General features: G+C 48.3%; 4 protein-coding genes across 4 annotated transcripts; 2 read left to right on the forward strand and 2 right to left on the reverse strand.

Moving 5' to 3' along the window:
- Nucleotides 1-226: 226 nt before the first annotated feature.
- N7529_004445 (CwfJ domain protein) lies at nucleotides 227-2,004 on the forward strand (the record flags this gene model as incomplete). Its single annotated transcript, XM_057239972.1, has 2 exons — nucleotides 227-240; nucleotides 291-2,004. 2 exons carry the CDS (start codon nucleotides 227-229, stop codon nucleotides 2,002-2,004), a joined length of 1,728 nt encoding a protein of 575 aa, XP_057099267.1.
- Nucleotides 2,005-2,643: 639 nt separating this feature from the next.
- N7529_004446 (uncharacterized protein) lies at nucleotides 2,644-4,073 on the reverse strand (the record flags this gene model as incomplete). Its single annotated transcript, XM_057239973.1, has 3 exons — nucleotides 2,644-3,760; nucleotides 3,842-3,892; nucleotides 3,964-4,073. The coding sequence occupies 3 exons, from the start codon at nucleotides 4,071-4,073 to the stop codon at nucleotides 2,644-2,646; spliced, it is 1,278 nt and encodes a 425-aa protein (XP_057099268.1).
- A 2,086-nt stretch (nucleotides 4,074-6,159) lies between these two features.
- On the reverse strand, nucleotides 6,160-8,029 carry nimT (putative tyrosine protein phosphatase MIH1; the record flags this gene model as incomplete). The annotated part of the gene is made up of 4 exons (XM_057239974.1): nucleotides 6,160-7,285; nucleotides 7,354-7,579; nucleotides 7,660-7,700; nucleotides 7,782-8,029. 4 exons carry the CDS (start codon nucleotides 8,027-8,029, stop codon nucleotides 6,160-6,162), a joined length of 1,641 nt encoding a protein of 546 aa, XP_057099269.1.
- Nucleotides 8,030-13,517: 5,488 nt separating this feature from the next.
- N7529_004448 (DNA-directed DNA polymerase POL5) lies at nucleotides 13,518-16,671 on the forward strand (the record flags this gene model as incomplete). The annotated part of the gene is made up of 5 exons (XM_057239975.1): nucleotides 13,518-13,877; nucleotides 13,935-14,514; nucleotides 14,572-15,380; nucleotides 15,435-15,734; nucleotides 15,784-16,671. 5 exons carry the CDS (start codon nucleotides 13,518-13,520, stop codon nucleotides 16,669-16,671), a joined length of 2,937 nt encoding a protein of 978 aa, XP_057099270.1.
- Nucleotides 16,672-16,867: the final 196 nt, after the last annotated feature.

Genomic DNA, 16,867 nt, shown 5'->3' on the forward strand with positions numbered 1-16,867 from the left:
CTCCATCGCGAACTCGGGAATTACGTTCCAATCCTATCGTCGATGCATGTAGCTTAATTTTAGTTGACAGCATTGGGTTTAAAAGATTCTGTATTTTAGGGTTGTTGACGTTTGATCCTCTTTTATTTATCTCTTTCCCTCTTTCTCCCATATTCCCCCGAAAACTCTTCTGCACCAAACCTCATTTACCAGAGGACGCACGCAAGTGTCCTTTTTTCCATGGAAAATGGCACCTAAGTGGTAAGTAGCTTCCTCTCTATATGGGTATCAGTAATTGATCCGGTATCCAGTATTGTTATTGGTAGCTTGAATGGCCAGCTACAGCTCGCATTCTCTAAGCTTGCAAAATTACAGCCAAAACAGAATTTCTCTTTTGCAATCATTGTTGGCGACCTCTTTGGTGATGGCTCATCTGAAAATGAGCTTGAAGAGATCACTGCCCTGCTTGAGGGGAAAATAGAGGTGGTGCTTCCGACCTATTTCAGTCTGGGCAACCGTCCTCTTCCCACTCAAGTGGTTGAAAAGATTCAAGCGCATGATGAAGTGTGTACCAACTTGTTCTTCTTGGGAAAACGTGGAACTCTCAAGACTCTCGAGGGTATCCGAATTGTTGCTCTCGGTGGAAATATGGGAGACTCAGAAGGGCGCTCCAAGCCCGAGAGCAATGCGATCGGCAGGTTCCAACCAACATACAGTGAATCTGATGCTCGTGCACTGTTCGGCATTCACAAAACTGACATTCTAATCACTAACCAATGGCCCAAAGACGTTCGTCTTGGATCCGGTCAGAGTGTCTCTGGGGACGAAAGTTCAGTGCCATCTGAGCTTCAATGCCTCGCTGATGTCGCCGCTACCCTGAAACCCCGATACCACTTTTCTCGCTCAGACGAAGCTTTCTTTGAACGGGAGCCTTTCTTCCACTTGCCGGAAGAGGAAGGGAATGGCTACCAGACGACACGCTTCATCTCATTGCCCACATGGGGCTCAAAGAAAGCACTCTACGCCTTCAACTTAGACCCAACAGCACCACCCTTATTAAGCATCCCTACAGGCTGCACCATCTGCCCCTGGTCAGCAGCGCAAAGCAAGCGAAAGGTTCTCCCCAGTCAACGTGAATCATTCCAGCGCTTTGCTCCCTCCGACCAAGACAGAGACCCAGGCCACAAGCGTCGGCACAAACAACGTGCCCCTCCACCAGGCCCAGAGCAGTGCTTCTTCTGCCTTTCCAATCCCAATATTGCCACCCACCTCGTCACATCAATTGGCAACGACAGCTATATCACTACCGCCAAGGGCCCCTTGCCTTCACCGTCGTTTTTCCCCTCCCTGGGATTCCCAGGCCACATGCTCATCATCCCTTTCGAACACTGCCCCACCATCGATCTCATCTTCGACCCAGCTACTCGCGCCTCAACATTCGCCGAGATGCAGCGTTACCGCGAATCCCTCCATCAAATGCTCAACGAAAAGTCAGGCGGCAAACTCGGCGCCGTAACATGGGAAGTCAGCCGATCCGGGGGCATCCACACACACTGGCAATTCCTCCCCATGCCGGTGGAAAAGATCCGCGGGCGTCTCGTCGAAGCGGCGTTCCAAAAGGAAGCCGCCAATCTGGGCTACGAGAAGTTCAAGACCATCCCGGACCGCGAACAGATCGACAAGCACGGCATGAACGACTACTTCCGTCTCTTTATCTGGACGCCTACACGCAGCGAGGGTGAAGGCCGAGCTGAAGGCGAAGCACAAGATTTGTGGTCTGCGCCCGCTCATAAGGGTGTTTATAAGACTGAATCTGGTGAAGAGAAAATTACCATGTTGCCCATTCAGCCCGAAAACCGCTTCGATTTGCAGTTCGGTCGCCGTGTTATGGGCAAGCTACTTTTGTTGGACCAACGCCTTGACTGGAGAGATTGCACGCAGACGGAGGATGAAGAGACGAAGGATGCGGAGGCTTTCAAGGAGGCCTTTAAGAAGCATGATTTCACCATGGAAGTAGAGGAGTGATCAATTCACGGCAAGCATGTTTTCCTTCCTTAAGCCCTGTTTCTCCCCCTCTCTCACTTTACCCTTGTCTTCCCAATTAGATAGATGCATGGCAGCTCTGGTTCTAGGAGCTTTACTGTTAATGGGGTCATTGAAAAGCCCTCTGTGTACTGTATGATGAGATGTGACAAACGAGTTCAAACATAATTCTACAAGATCTAGGTCAAGATAATCAGATTTCTTGTTTGGAGAAAACAAAAGAGTTCGTTTGCTGTCTGATTGGCAAAGCTCAAGTTCTAGGCTTCCAAAATTACAGGTGAGGGAACAAGTATGAGTGAGCCAAGGGCTTCCATAACAAACCATAAAATCGGACCATTCGAAAATTGGGTTTATAATTTACGCATTCCGAAATATCGAAAAAAAGACACCTGAGTAACGTACCGACAAGAGCCTCCAAGGTGTTATAAGGTATCCAGAAAAGCCATACATTCGAACAAAATTTTTCTTCAATTCCAAGCCATCGGCCAGGAGGGGAGCAGGGGGTATGTATGTAATATAAACGAAGACAAATACAGCCCGAGAATAAAAATGGTATCAAAAAGAGAAAGGTAGGCAAATATGTTCATAAGAACCTCGATCGACGAGGCGGCCGCAGCTCGCTCAAAAGTTACTCGAGGCATTGGGCTGTTTTCCACTCTGCAATAGACTCGGAGGCCGAGTGTTGTCCGGCTCATGGGCAGTGTGAGCAGTGCGAGCGTGTGGGTTATAAGTAGCGTATTCGGTAGCAGGAGCCGAGAATTCAGGAGGGGGCGAAGAGGGAGCACCGGGCGAGTAGCCACGGTATGCAGATGCAGGCTGGGAAGTATAGGTTGGTGGGTATTGGCTTGAGCCAAAAGAAGGCTGGCGCTGGAAGCCAGGGGTTGCCGCTGTGCCTCGGTCAATTTCCGAGGACGGGGAGAAGGCCATTGGCGCGGGACTGTATTGCGTTGGGGGCTTGTATGCAGCGACAGGTGAGGGCGAAGTCACGGCGTGGTAGCCTGCGCCTGCGCCTGCATCGTAGTGATCATCGTACCTTTCTTGGTATTGGTCGTAGGGATTGTGGACTGGGGCGCCCATGGGCGAAGTGAGACCTGGCGAGCGCGGAGCGTAGGGGTCTTGGATCTGAGTGCCGTATGCGGCTGCAGGTCCGGGTGAGCGTCGTCCGTAAGGATCGACTGAGGGTACTACGCCTGGCGAACGCCGGCCGTATGGGTCCTGGGTTGCGGCTAGTGCTGCTGCAGGGCCTGGTGACCTGCGGCCGTAGGGATCCATGCCGCCGGGGGAAGGTACGCCTGGTGAGCGGCGCGCGTATGGATCTTGAATTGGGGTCAAGGCGGCTCCTGGGCCGGGTGAACGGCGTGCATAAGGGTCAGTCGGTGCAAAGCCTCTGTAGCCGGCTGTCATGCTTGGGTTTGGAGAATAGTCCGAGTATGCGGCACCTGGGGTACCAGCACCCTGCTTTCGGTCTGGGGGGTTCAAAGCTGCCATTTCGACGTCCTCGTGGTGGTCCTTATCCTCGACATGCTTGTCCACGGCACCAGCCCAAGTAGGCATTTCAGGTAGAGCATCCTCGTTGACTTTGACGGCGGGTGACTTTGGTGCATCAAAGCGCGCAGTCTGCTCGGCGCCGCGGTAGGATGGTGGAGCTGGGGACGAATGGTATACTGGATTCGGCGCAGGCGGAGGAGGTTGGTGGAAGGGGGGTTCATCATAATGCTTGGGGGTTTTGTTTCTGCGCCTGCCAGAGGGACAGCAACAGCTACAACAGCATTTGCAGCACTGATATCCACAACAGAGGCAATTGAAGATGCATGCTAACACGGCGAGGAGGATCACGGAACCAACAATGATACCAGCAATGACGGGCCACCTACGCGAATTGGTACATCGAGTCAATACAGCACATTTAGAAAGCGAGTGTCTCTTTTGGATTAAACTCACTTGCAGTAAGATTTAGTCATGCATTTATCCCAACTGGAAAAGGTCGAGGGAACCGATTCGAGGTCACTGGCCGTGTCTCGCGCCCATAGTAAAATATTGGTGGGACTCATGATAATGAGATAAGCAAATCAAGCGGAATCATTCGATAATTGTAGCTGTAGAACAGCTAATGTGTTTCAAAATGATATTAGAATATCAATGTAAAATTGAATAAGTGGTTCATGCGACAGCGGAGATGCCGTGCCGTAGGGAGAAAGCGGGGGCGCGCGTCAAGTGCCGATAGTAGCGATGCAGCGGTGGATTTCAAAGCGATCAAAATTCACCAAAAAACATCGAATTGAAGTTGGTCAATAACGAGAGATGGATTGAAATAAGTTGTCAAATGGGTGACAGGCAGACAGGTTTACCAAAATAGAACAGATTGGCCAAGCAAGACAAGGTGAGATCTCCCGTATGTCTGATCCAGATCAAGAGGCGCAGTCTTAAAATGAATGTTGAAATGAGTGTAATGGTTTGAATCTCACCGAGTCTCTGATTATCAAAATCGAGAGAGGAATATAAAGCAGCAAAGAAAAAAGAAAGAAGCAGCGAAAGAAGAAAAGAAGATGAAACACAAAAGGGAGAAGGGTTAACAACCCCATAGTCCCCCCGCCTCCGCCTATCACATTCTTGCGGGAGACGAGAAACGCTCATCATCATTAATGATACATCCACCGTTTGTCGATCCCTGCAGGTACAATATCTTCAAATTAGTAGATTTTATTTCAGTCATCATATTCTGGTTGAAATTAGACTCGAAAATTGGGACTGGAACTATATATATAGACATACAGACATATACAGGAACATCAGGAACATTAGATAGACAAGATAGGTTTGCCTTGAAATGTTTTCACAACGATCAAAGCACAATTGTTCCCCCGGTTTGAGTCGTACTTCACAGACAAATTGGATCTCCCCGCACGGCAAAGCCCTGGGAGAGAAAAGAAAGGAGAATTGAGTTAAAAGAGAAGATGGGAGGTATTTCCTGTTTGGGACTGTAGGGCGTCGTGCAAAAGTGACCTCCAATGACATTCAAAGAGTCTTTCTCCATGTCTGCTTGGACTTGTCATGAAATTACTAACCCTCTCCAGTTGGATGTGGACATTCAGTCCCTCATTTTACCTACATCCCTGGGCTTTGGTGTGATATACTCTATACGAGAAACTACGACGAGAATATTCATTGAAAGTAATTTTTTTCATTCTCACAAAGGAAATCAAACATTTGTAAACTGGAGTCTCCTCTAATTACCCAATTCCAACCCATTAAAATCTCAGGAAAAACAACCAGGGAGAAAACCCGACATAAGCGGAGAGATCTCATATGTACAGCTGCACAGTCTCGATGCGAGAATTACATCAAAGATCATCCTCTCCGACGATGGCACAGACCCAAGGGGGTCACATTAAGAAGAGAACATGCATTCAAATACATTTGAAAGGCTCTTTGTGACTTCATTAAGCGTGAACCAGTGAAGCGACTGGCGAGCATCGAGACGCAAATTTGGTGACAGCGGGAATGGAGCATTCCATAAAACAAGTCTGTAGACTGTACAGAGAAGGTCAAGTGGATTAAAGGGCGTTAAGTGGAAGGAATGTGCGTATGAATAGGAGATGCCAAAGTATGGGCATGATGTTCGATGGTGTTGGGGTATTTCGTAGAGCCCCGAGGTATCGGTAGTGGAATCGAAAACGGAAATGAAAATCTGGCATTGTCGGCCGATATCTTCGTGCGCATGTTGGTGCGAGGTCGTAATCAGACATAGGAAAGGGACACTCAGATAGAAAAGAGTCATGAGCGTTGGTAGCCCTGGAAGATCGTGGGCGATTCATAGATGGGGTGACTTATGTCGACCATAGAAGGAAAAAGAATTGGGCGAGGTGGAAAGTTCGCCAAGGAGAGGACGATACCGATGATATCAAGAGTTGAAGTGTCAATGCGAGGCGGGAATTCCAGCGCTGTCGCGAACAATGCCGACCCAGGCCAGGGTCCGGCGAATGCTGGAGGAATCGAAGGGGGGGGAAGAAACAGGCTTGAAGAAAAAGGGGAAAAAGCCGCCGTAAAAAACATCATTAGATGCATCAGCCAAACACCACGCTCCAACGAAAAACAGAAAACATAAGATGCAAAGCAGGGTGAGTACTGGCGATTGTTTTAGTAAGAAAGCATTCTGCGGCCAGGAGTCCGGACAGGGACCGGACTGGCAGAGAATGAGCTTGCGGAGAATGGAGAATCCAAGAAGCGGCTCCGCTCATCGTCACCGAGACGGCAACGACCAGTGGGGCTATCCTCCATTTGAGGAGAGTGTTCACCAAAAGCGAAAGTCTGGGCACGGTTCAGCTTAGAGCGTTGCTTGACCTTTCCGAGGCCACGCTCACAGGCGAATTCGTGCTCCTTGTCACTCATTTCGACGTAGTTCTGGGGGAAACAAAAGGATCGGTGCTCGGAAAAGAACGAGCTATATCCTCCATCAAGAATGTACATATCGGGATATGTAAGGTTGGGATAAGTATCAACATTGATCGCACGATCTTGGTGACGAAGGTACTTGGCCATAATGGGAGCGCGGTGAGCGGAATATTCACAGTGCAGGACAATAGCGGTGCGAGCCTGGGGAGCACTGAACAGTTCACTGGCGAGACGATCCTTGTCGTTATAGTTGACTGCGCCATCAATGTGGCCTCCTTCATATTCGTACTCGAAGCGACAATCGATGATCAGGATGTTGTCGAACTGGTCGTTGAACTTGCCATTCATGAGTTCCAGAAGAGTGCTTTTTTCGATACGAGGTAATGAGTCCGCACGATCCTCGGGGATAAAGTGAGGAAGCTTCATGCTGGGCGGACTCTGAATGTCACTGATGGACTGGACGGGTGTATTTGTCGCTACCTTGGCCTCTCTATCGGTAATAACATCTGCTGGGTGCTCAAACATGCTCAATGATCTCCGACATTGCTTGCGGGGACGCATCAAGGGATGAGAGGGCTTGCGGATCGAACTGGGTGCGGGCGAACCGCTGTTACGCGCGTGGAATGGCGGCCGCAGACGAGGCGGTGCCAGACGCTCTGAAGAATTGTTCCGGGAGATTGGACGCTCACGGGGAGGCGAGTCACCAAACATATCTTCCAACGAAGTAGAAGTGCTGAGGGAAGTCTTGGTTCCAGTACCGAAGCGGAACGGCGGTGCCTTGCTCTCTGGTGCCGGCCGGGTCATGCCAAGTTGGAACGACTGGGCCTTGCTTCTGGCCAGACTAGGGCGCAGAAAGGTAGGGCGTCTTCGCCTATGAAGAATGGTTAGTCTCATCTCATCAATGGCTGGCTGGATGTCATTAGCACATAATGCACTTACTCAGGTTGGCAAAGAGGTGACTCCATTGGAGACGCCTGAAGCGGACTTGGGAGCGGGGAACCGAGGGGAGATTCCATTGGACTGCACTCAGGTGTAGGTGACTGAAGTTCGATCTCAGTTGTAACGACAAATGTCGGCTTCTTGTGTGGGAGAGGTGACAGTTCCATAACATCCATGGCGGGAGCTGGTGAAGACGATGGCAAAGGAGGGGTGGTCATAACATCATCTATATATAACAAATTAGTCACGGCTTCACCATGTAGGATCAATATACTGTACCATGTCGATTGGCGTGGCCGAGCATACTGGACGTGAACAAAGACCGTCTTGGGGTGGCTAATTGGGGACTAAATATAGGGTTAGTACCTGTCTTTGTTTCCTTGAGATGAAACGAATGAAGCTAAACAAAGTCCCAAAGCCACACATACCTCTGATCAATGTGGAAGTTCTGTGAAAGGTCTGCAGCCAAACTGGCAGTAGGTGACGATCCCCGAATAGGCTTCATGTTGAAGTAGTCCGAGTTCGACTTCTTCATAGACAGGTCTTTGAAGTTGAACGGATTTCCACCAAAACCAGACATCGCACCCAAAGAATATGACGGTGCTTCTGAGCGGAAACAATGACCAAACATGACTGACGGAGGCTGCATGGCAGCTAGAGGTGAAGAGTGCTCCATGACGAATTGCAACTGGACTGACGAACGTTGTACAGTTCAGGGTATAACCAGACCCTAACCCGAGGAGGTCTACCCAGCACTAGGTGCTACACGGAGTGTCCAAGAGAAAGGAAGGCAGAGAGAAAAAAAAAATTGAAGTCGCAAAGGTCTCGGTCTCCACGTTTGCAATTTCAACGTTATGGGTCCCCACGATCGCCGTGACAACCAGTCCACCCGGAACAAGAGAAAAAAGAGAAAAAGCACTTCCTAACTCAGATCCTCCACAGTAAGAGCTGAATTGTGATTGCAGTAGAAAGTTAGAGGGCCATGGCAGGATTTCGGGGTATTTTGATGAATATGTCGGAGGTGATTGGAGGGGTCAGAGGTAGCTCGTGGGTGCTGCAGGACTGAGGGGAAAGTCCGTGAATAAGGTCTAAATGGATCGGAAGCACCAAACATATGAACAAGGTTGAATTGATTCAACTGTCAAGCTGAGGAATGTCGAGGAGATATGAATAAGAAAGAAGAGAGTAGTTAAAAAAAAAGAAGCAGGAACAAAGCGGTTTGAAGAAAGAACTGAAGCTGAAGGGATGGTCTTGTTGCAATGGGCAACGCTCAGTACGACCTGATGTAATAAAATACGTTTAATAGGAATTTCAGATAGTAGGAGAGAATCAGCCATACCGTACCTAAGATTTGCATCTCTAAAACAGCTAGGAGTTTCCTAGTATAAAGGGAATTCTACGCTGTGTATTCCAATTACACATACAGTGGGCCTGCTACTTTAGGAAAGTATTCTTTTATTTTAATTATTATAATTATAATTAAATTAGCGTGAAATAATATATAGTACATAATCTTTTTTGATTTTCTTTTTTTTGGAAGAACCTATGATCTACAGACATGCAATGGAGTGTAGAGAGTAAAAGATAATCCCTAGGGGCAGTTATTTAGCCCCAGTTGCTGGTTGCCGGGGCTCCCTTGCCGCAGCAACCCAGCGCCTATCACACAGCACATTACCGAATTTACTGCTTTTCTTTTCTTTTCTGGGATAATGCGTGTATTAATTTATCGCTCTTTTTCAACTGTGGAGGAAATCCTGACTTGACGCCCATGTGGTGCACAACCTCCCCTACTCTCTATAGGGAGAGTACAATATAGGGATGTCTAAGAACTATATATGTAATTTCTCTCTAGAGTCTCAAAATTTTTTCAGCCGGGTCCTATCTATCTGTACGGAGTACTCCAGGGCTATTTTGTGTACAATTATTTCATCTCTCTTCCACGGTTCTACTGTAATGAAGTATCCATTTCGTATCCACAGAGTACCAATGGGGAATTTTATTTCCTTTCCTTGTGGTTTCAATCAATACCTAAAAATCCCGTGTCTCCCGTCAGAACCAGTGTGAGCTGAAAAAAAAACTAACGGAGTCAGATCGGAGTCTAAGAATTATCTCCACTTCTTGTTCCACTTCGGAAAAATTTAGAGCTTTACAGTTTAAGAGGGTTTGATGCAAGCTGCAAGTGATTGCGATCTTCAAGTAAGGGTTGCTGCGATTGAACATTGTAAGGCCCTTCTTTTATTGCTTTGGCTCGTCAGTGATTTACTCCCACGTCACCCACGAACTAATTACCCCAGGTATGAGTGGAAGCGCGATGGGGCATGGGAGAGTGTAACTCGATGCGATGATCTCTTCCTAGCGAAGGCCGCTAAATTCACTAGAGCCTCCCGATAAGAGAAGAAAAGAGGGCCTGTGATCACATTCATCTTCGACTGGGGACAGTTTACCGAGGTGGTGATTGGCCGAGACGGAGAAATCTACGATATTATACTACATACGATCTCGTCATCTCCGACAAGTTTTGTCACTCCATTACCCCGTTAGGTCTGATCGGTGACCTGGATCAGAGTTGGTCGAAGCTTAAGAATCCTCCGTCTACGACATGGTATCTACCCCAGTAACTACATACTATAGTTGATATGGTCAAATTGCTTCATCTCGCAATCCTGGCACGTAGTATTGAGTAAGGAATGATTAGTTATCGCACTCTGTGAATCCTATATTGCTCTCCCCATACATACCCGTGCTTCCCTTACTTGCACCCGCATTCTCGCTAATCAAGGGTCCGCGAGGAGGACCGTCAATGTCGCGCATCCCTTTCCCCCTTGGATTGTTTTAATTGCTTCCCCAGGGTTTGTCTATTGAAACCTTCGTCGTTCCTGACTTTGTCGTCCGGGTCAACCTTTCAAAACCTTGACTTGGAATCACCCGACAATTGGAAGGGCAATCGCACGATGAGTGATATCCAAAACGCAATACCGAGGCGCCGACGTCACTTATCGGACTTCGCTGCGATCAACAACAATGAATGTTTCCAAGTTGGCGATTTTGTTGATTGAATTAACGCGACAATGATTGTCCTAGGAAGAAGAAGTTCGCCTAAACTGTTGTGTTTTTTAGCCTCAGATCATATTCGGGGTTAGAATCAGTTGCATCCACTCCGATCAGCACATTCGACGCGATGTTTATTTACACACAACCCGCTCATGAACCTTCAATTCGCCACTCAACTCGGTGCTCTGGGTTCTGATATGAATAACTAGTCACCGGAGCCGGCTAGTGGTCAGCTCAAGTGGACCTCTCGGTCCGACTACTGCACCCCACGGTGCTATTCTAGGCCTGGTGTGAAACGCCGGAACTTGGCGCTTCGGTCATTCCAGACTATCCGATACATTCGTGAATTCGAGGTGCATCAGCCCTGGTCCTTGCAATTGGCTATGCGACTACGAGGTATATGCACCTCTCGTGACTGCTGCCCCAGGCCAACGATGCGGTGTGCAATCGGTTCGAAGACCATCTTCCTTTTGGAGGAACCAATCTGGGTTACGTCATGGGATCATCAATCTAATTTGTTGCTCCGTGCAGTACGGAGTACTCCGTATGGATTAGTCTAACACCAAACCTGTTCTCGATGACGTTTATAATATTGGAGACCAATTTTCTGACGCAGGACGCGTTATTTTGATGTTTACAATGTTCCCTCCATGGATATAGTCGCCCGTGAGCCACTAATTATGCAGCAGGTCACCAGCAGAACGTGGCCGTCACCGAGGATTTGATTTCCAGAAGGTACATGATTGGAGTTGTCAGCAGTTGGTCGCATTGAGCTCACTTTTCTGCATGTTAGGTGGGGGTTCTGATGTGATGCCTCAATTCCTAACCAGTCAAATCCGGTCTCCAACCGAGTTGTCTGCGGGGTTCATCACACAGCCCTGCATTTAGACATCTAAGGCATCTAGACCTTTTCCCCTCTTCAGGTTTTTTTTACCTTCTTTTCATCCAATGATGTCACACTGTTGGATCGTCAGCCTTGTTCGCGTGTGTGTTCGCGTGTTTCAAAACAAAGGTAAACAAAGAAGAGCAACAAAAGCCTGGAAAATTTCACGAAACTCATGCGTTGTCCCGTGATATGTGACCCAGATGACATCAAGACTGTTTCTAGAAAAACCAACATTTTGCATCTTGTATTCTGGATACTAGGTATTGTATTCTTCTCTCAATACCCCCAATACGATATTGTACATTGTACAATACTCATTTCCTGAATTCCTCCGGCCTCCCCGATCTGCGCCGCTATTGAATGCCCCGGTCATCTATGCGCGCCTCATCGGCTACGTGCCTGTCAGCCTCTTGAACTAGCTCTCTGAGCCGTGATGCTATCCATTCTTAGTGATACTCTATTCCCCTTTGGGGAGCTGGTGACTTCCCATATCGCACACCTCCGATCTTGGCCCATGTTCCCTGTCAATTTTATCCGCCCAACGTGATACATCCAGCATAATGATTTAGACGCTGGACTATTTAGATTAATGTCTACAAATACTCCGTATACAGAGTAGACTTTGCCTAGATCAGACCATGAACCCTATTTTTACTTTTTTTATCTTCAAGATTGTTCAATCGTAATTGCCCTTAACTATTCCCAAACCGTTCCCGTAGCCTTCGGCTTAGCGCCCCGTACTTTGTACCCGACTAAACACCACTAACCACGGACTACTCCGTATTGCCCCCTATAGCAATATGAAGCATCATAGCTACGTTAATATTCGATTGTTTGATATCTTATCCATGTACTCCATACCATTCGTACCATCCAATTCAAATCCACATTCTAAACCGTCCCAAATGTGAGATGACAGCTGCAGGCAACCCCTGAACACCTCATCCGAAACGCCGTCTGATTCTATCTATCACAACCGTTGCCGGGCCTCCCAGCTCCACCTCACGCCAGACTCCATATATTATCACTCCGAGACCCCATCCGCCTACATCAGAACCCGTGTTATTCGCACGAAATCCGTTCCCACATGTAACCGGCACGACGATAACCATTAAGCTCCAAAAACTACTTAAAATCATGCAGATCTCCACCGATGATCATTTTTCCAACACATCAGTTCTGACACAGAGGTAATTTTGATTGAAAAAGTATATATGAATCTCTAATTCTCGTTCCTGAATCTCTAGTTCGATGCACGTTGACACTGACACCTCTATCTATCTACAACGTACATATTATATACTGTACATGATGCTATAGTTTGTTATATTGTACTCCGTAGAGGTATACACATCGACTCTGCATTGGGGCAACTTGCGGAACCTTCGGAGGCACTCTGACCTTTGGCTAATATAACATGGACATTGCCCGGTTGCACTTGACAACAGACAATAGTTCAGCGTCTGGATCCTGGAAGACGGTCTCGTTTTTGCGATTCGTCATTACCCCTGAATTACTTCACTCCGGAGATCTTTTTGCCTCCGTTCTTTTGGACAGCTTCAAATACATGTCTGGAACTTATTGAAATGGTATGTGCTTGCGTGTCCGATCGCCTTAGGTTTTTGGGATGCTGCGTCCTGCGCCTTCCAGGGGTCACTTTGGATGCTTCGAGGCTGTGACCTCATTGCTTTTTTTTTCATTTTGGTTGGACTCGCAATCTACTAAGGGCGCAATTAGCTCAGGTTTGAGTTGGTCATTTTTTTCTTTTCTCGGGCTATAAGTAGACATACAACCCGTGGACGTATATTGTTCGGGCTGTTGAAGTTTCTGTTGACGATATATTTCCATACATTGCATATCCTTTTACTACGTATAATTTTCTCCAATTGCTTCAATTACGTACCATCCTCACTTTTCTATACAGGACTAAGGCGAAGGCATTCGAGCATGTTATTTATTCAAAATACCCAGCTTAACAAATATCAATGATAGCCAATTGTCTACTATATTTCAGTCATAAATCCGAGGCTCATGGTATCCAAGTCCTTATCAGCTTATCAGTTCCCACTAGTCCGAACAAGGCTAAAGCATAGATTTTTCTGAGCAACTTCAACGGCCGCAAGGAGTTTTGAACGTGCCTTTAGTCCGCAGATCTTCATTGTCAAGGAGATCGGACAATTCAATCGTTAATCTCACCTCACAACTATACCCACACAAACCCTCCGCGATGGGTTTCGGTTCAAAGCGCCGTCGTGAGCCTCACAATGTTGACGTGAAGCTGGTGGAGCTGTACGAAGACCTCGCTAGCGAAAAAGATGAGATCCGACTCAAAGCTGCCCAGGGGCTCGTTTCGCAATTCACTCCAGATCAAAATCCCGTTGATGAACAGATCAAGAAGGTTCTGTCGAGGCTCTTCCGCGGTCTCTGCAGTAGCCGCAAAGCTGCCCGCATCGGTTTCTCAATTGCCCTGACCGAAATTCTGACTCAAGTCTTCACATCACCAAGGGAGACATCACGCTTTGGATTCGCCGACTCCCTGCAACTTTGGGAGGCACAGTCTAACTCCAATGGCAGTGAATCCGGACAGGTTAGTGGTTCTGGTTCTCCGAGATGTCGCATGCGCTAACGGAGATTCTTTCTGCAGGAACAACGCGATCATCTATTCGGTCGCTTATTCGGCGCCGAAGCGATCATCAAATCCGGCGTTCTTTTCCAGTCCACCACACCCTTCGAGCACTGGACCCAAGTCGTCGATCTCATTTTCAACCTTGCACAGCAAAAGCCATGGATCCGCGAAGAGTGCGGATGGATCGTCTACCAGTGCGTCTACGACCTGGCCACCCGCCAGATGGACAACAAGTACATTGAGGCTGCGCTGGAACGTCTTTGTTCGCACGATCTCGCCCGGTCGCCCGAGGGTATTGCTGTTTGGTTGGCGGCCAAGGACATGTTCCCCAACGCTACCTTCCCGAGCAAGGTCTGGAAGCACGATGATCCGCTCGATACGAAGGAGCGCAGCGGTCTGTCGAAGATCATGAAGGAGTCGGGCGCTGGCGCAAGTGAGAGTGAGAAAAAGGCGAATACTGCGAAGTCTTCTGGTGTCTGGAACTCCAAGCTTCACTTTGCCTGGGATGCTGTTTTGTCGAGAACTAGCGTTGAGACGAAGGAGAAGTCGAAGAAGTCTCGCTTGAGCTTTGCTGATTTCTGGACGGAGGTTGTCGACAGTGAGTATCTGCAATGTGATGGCATACGGCAACATTGAACTAACGACCCCTTGACAGATGGACTTTTCGCCGCTGCATCGTCTGACGAGCGCAAATACTGGGGTTTCCTGCTTTTCTCAAGATTTATTAACGATGGCACAGCCCAGCAGGCCTCTCACACCTTTACTAAGAACCTCATGCGCTGCTTGACGAACCAACTGGCTGTGGAGGACCGGTACCTCCACCGCATGGCCGTTAAAGCGGCTAAGGCAATCCAGGCTCGTGTGTCCAGGGAACCTGAATTTGCAGCAGTGGCTATCCGTGGCTTGATGGGAACCAGCGGCACGCTCAACTTCGACCAGGCCACTAAGACCAAGACAGTCGAGAAGATCGTTGCCGAGGCCAACCACGAGGCTTTGGAGGAGATTGTTCCTTTCTTTGAGAAGCTCATACAGACCCCTGGAGCCACCGATGAGAAGACTGCTGCGTCTAACCGCCAGTTCGTTGCTGGTCTTCTTCTTTCGATTGTTCGCTCAAAGGCCTCTGCCACCGAAGGCGATGCTGATGATCTTCAGGCCAGCCTCGAGCAGATTCTGTCTATCTTTGTGCGCTTCGCGTACTTCATGGATACTGGCAAGGGATCCACTGTCCCCGAGCCTGCCCTCTCATCGGCAACACAAGAGATGCTGCGCAATCGTATCAACTCTTGCTTGAACAGCCTCATCTCTAACCAGAAATTCGCCACTACGCTACCATACGTGGTGGTGAAGCAGATCCGCGATGCAGCCAAGTCTGGCGAGTTCGGCAAGTTCATCATCGACATCGATGAGAAGCTGCAAGATTCTGTCAAGGCCGCCTTCAAATCTCTCAAGAAGCTGTCCGGAAAGGTAGGAATATTCCCTTCGCTAAGTCTTTGAGTCCATTTGCTAATTACCTTACAGGAAAAGAAGGAAAAGGGCATGGCCGCGTTCAAGCTGCTTTACTCCATGACTCTCATGCAGGTATACAATGGAGATGCCGACGCAGTCTCCATGCTCGATGAGCTTGAGTTCTGCACCACCAAGTTCCTGGGCGACAAGGAAACCAAGAAGGAAGATGCCGGCGATGCTTCAGATGCGCTGGTTGAAATCCTGCTCAGTTTCGCATCCAAGCAATCCCAGTTGTTCCGTCGCATGAGCGAGCAAGTATTTGGTGCATTTGCTAGCCAGATCACCGAGAATGGATTGGAATCTTTGATCTCGGTATGTAAGCCCCTAAATTATGGGATAACCTTTTTTTAATAAAATCTAGATCCTGGAAGCGAAGGAGAGTCTCGCTGGACAACAAGAGATGTTCGAGGACCAAGATGATGAAGGCGAGGAAGAAGAAGGCTCCGACACGGAGATGATGGATGTCGATGAGGATGAGCTTGATAGCGATGTCGAGGTCGTTGAAGCAGGCGAGGACCAGTCTGACTCGGACTCGGACGAAGAAGAGGTAGAAGAAGATGAAGAAAATGCACAAGAAGTTGCCGCTTTTGAAGCTAAGCTAGCTGAGGCTCTTGGCCAGCACGGCGCAGAAGGCGAAGGCGAAGACTCAGACGCTGATATGAACGACGACGAGATGGACGAACTCGACGACAAACTTGTCCAAGTATTCCGCGCCCGCCAACAACAATCCTCCCAGCGCAAAGACAAGAAAGACGCTCGCGAGAACATGGTCAACTTCAAGAACCGCGTCCTAGACCTCCTAGAGATCTTTGTGAAGAAGAGCCATTCCCGCCTCCTGGCACTGGACCTCCTTCTCCCTCTCCTTCGTCTATCGCGCCGCTCAAGCGTGAAGCAAGTCGCCACCAAGGCAAACAACGTTCTCCGCGAATACACCAAGGTATGCAAGGGCAATGCGCTGCCTAAGATTGAGGACGAAGCACAGGCTGAGGCGCTCTGGGAGCTGTTGAAGTCCGTTCATAAGGAAGCAAGTCACAGTGGACCCATGGGACATGCAAATGCTTGTAGTCAGGCCAGTTTGCTTGTCACTAAGGTTCTTGTTGCTCATGATAAGGATGCCATTGCTGGTGTGGTGGATGTTTACGCTGCCACTCGCAAGGATCAGCTCATGAGTACCAAGTGTCATGTGCAGCCGTCTTTCTTCTCCGAGTGGAACAATTGGTGTGTTTCCGCTAGTAAGCAGTTGAAGTGAGGTCACCTGCTTTTGTGTACAGATGAGGATGATACACCAGTCTTTTTTTTATGTCAATATCATGTTTGTTCAAAAAGTTTGGGTTAGGTTTTGATTTTTATCAGGCTTGATCCCTGAGGTGTATATCTTGTATTGTCGTTCTATGTTTGAATATATCTGCAGGGTTGCCAATAGTATACAGAGAGTCAACATTGAG

This window comes from Penicillium soppii (assembly GCF_028829465.1).
Source record: "Penicillium soppii strain IBT 18220 chromosome Unknown utg000004l, whole genome shotgun sequence".
In the NCBI taxonomy this organism is placed as follows: Eukaryota; Fungi; Ascomycota; class Eurotiomycetes; order Eurotiales; family Aspergillaceae; genus Penicillium; species Penicillium soppii.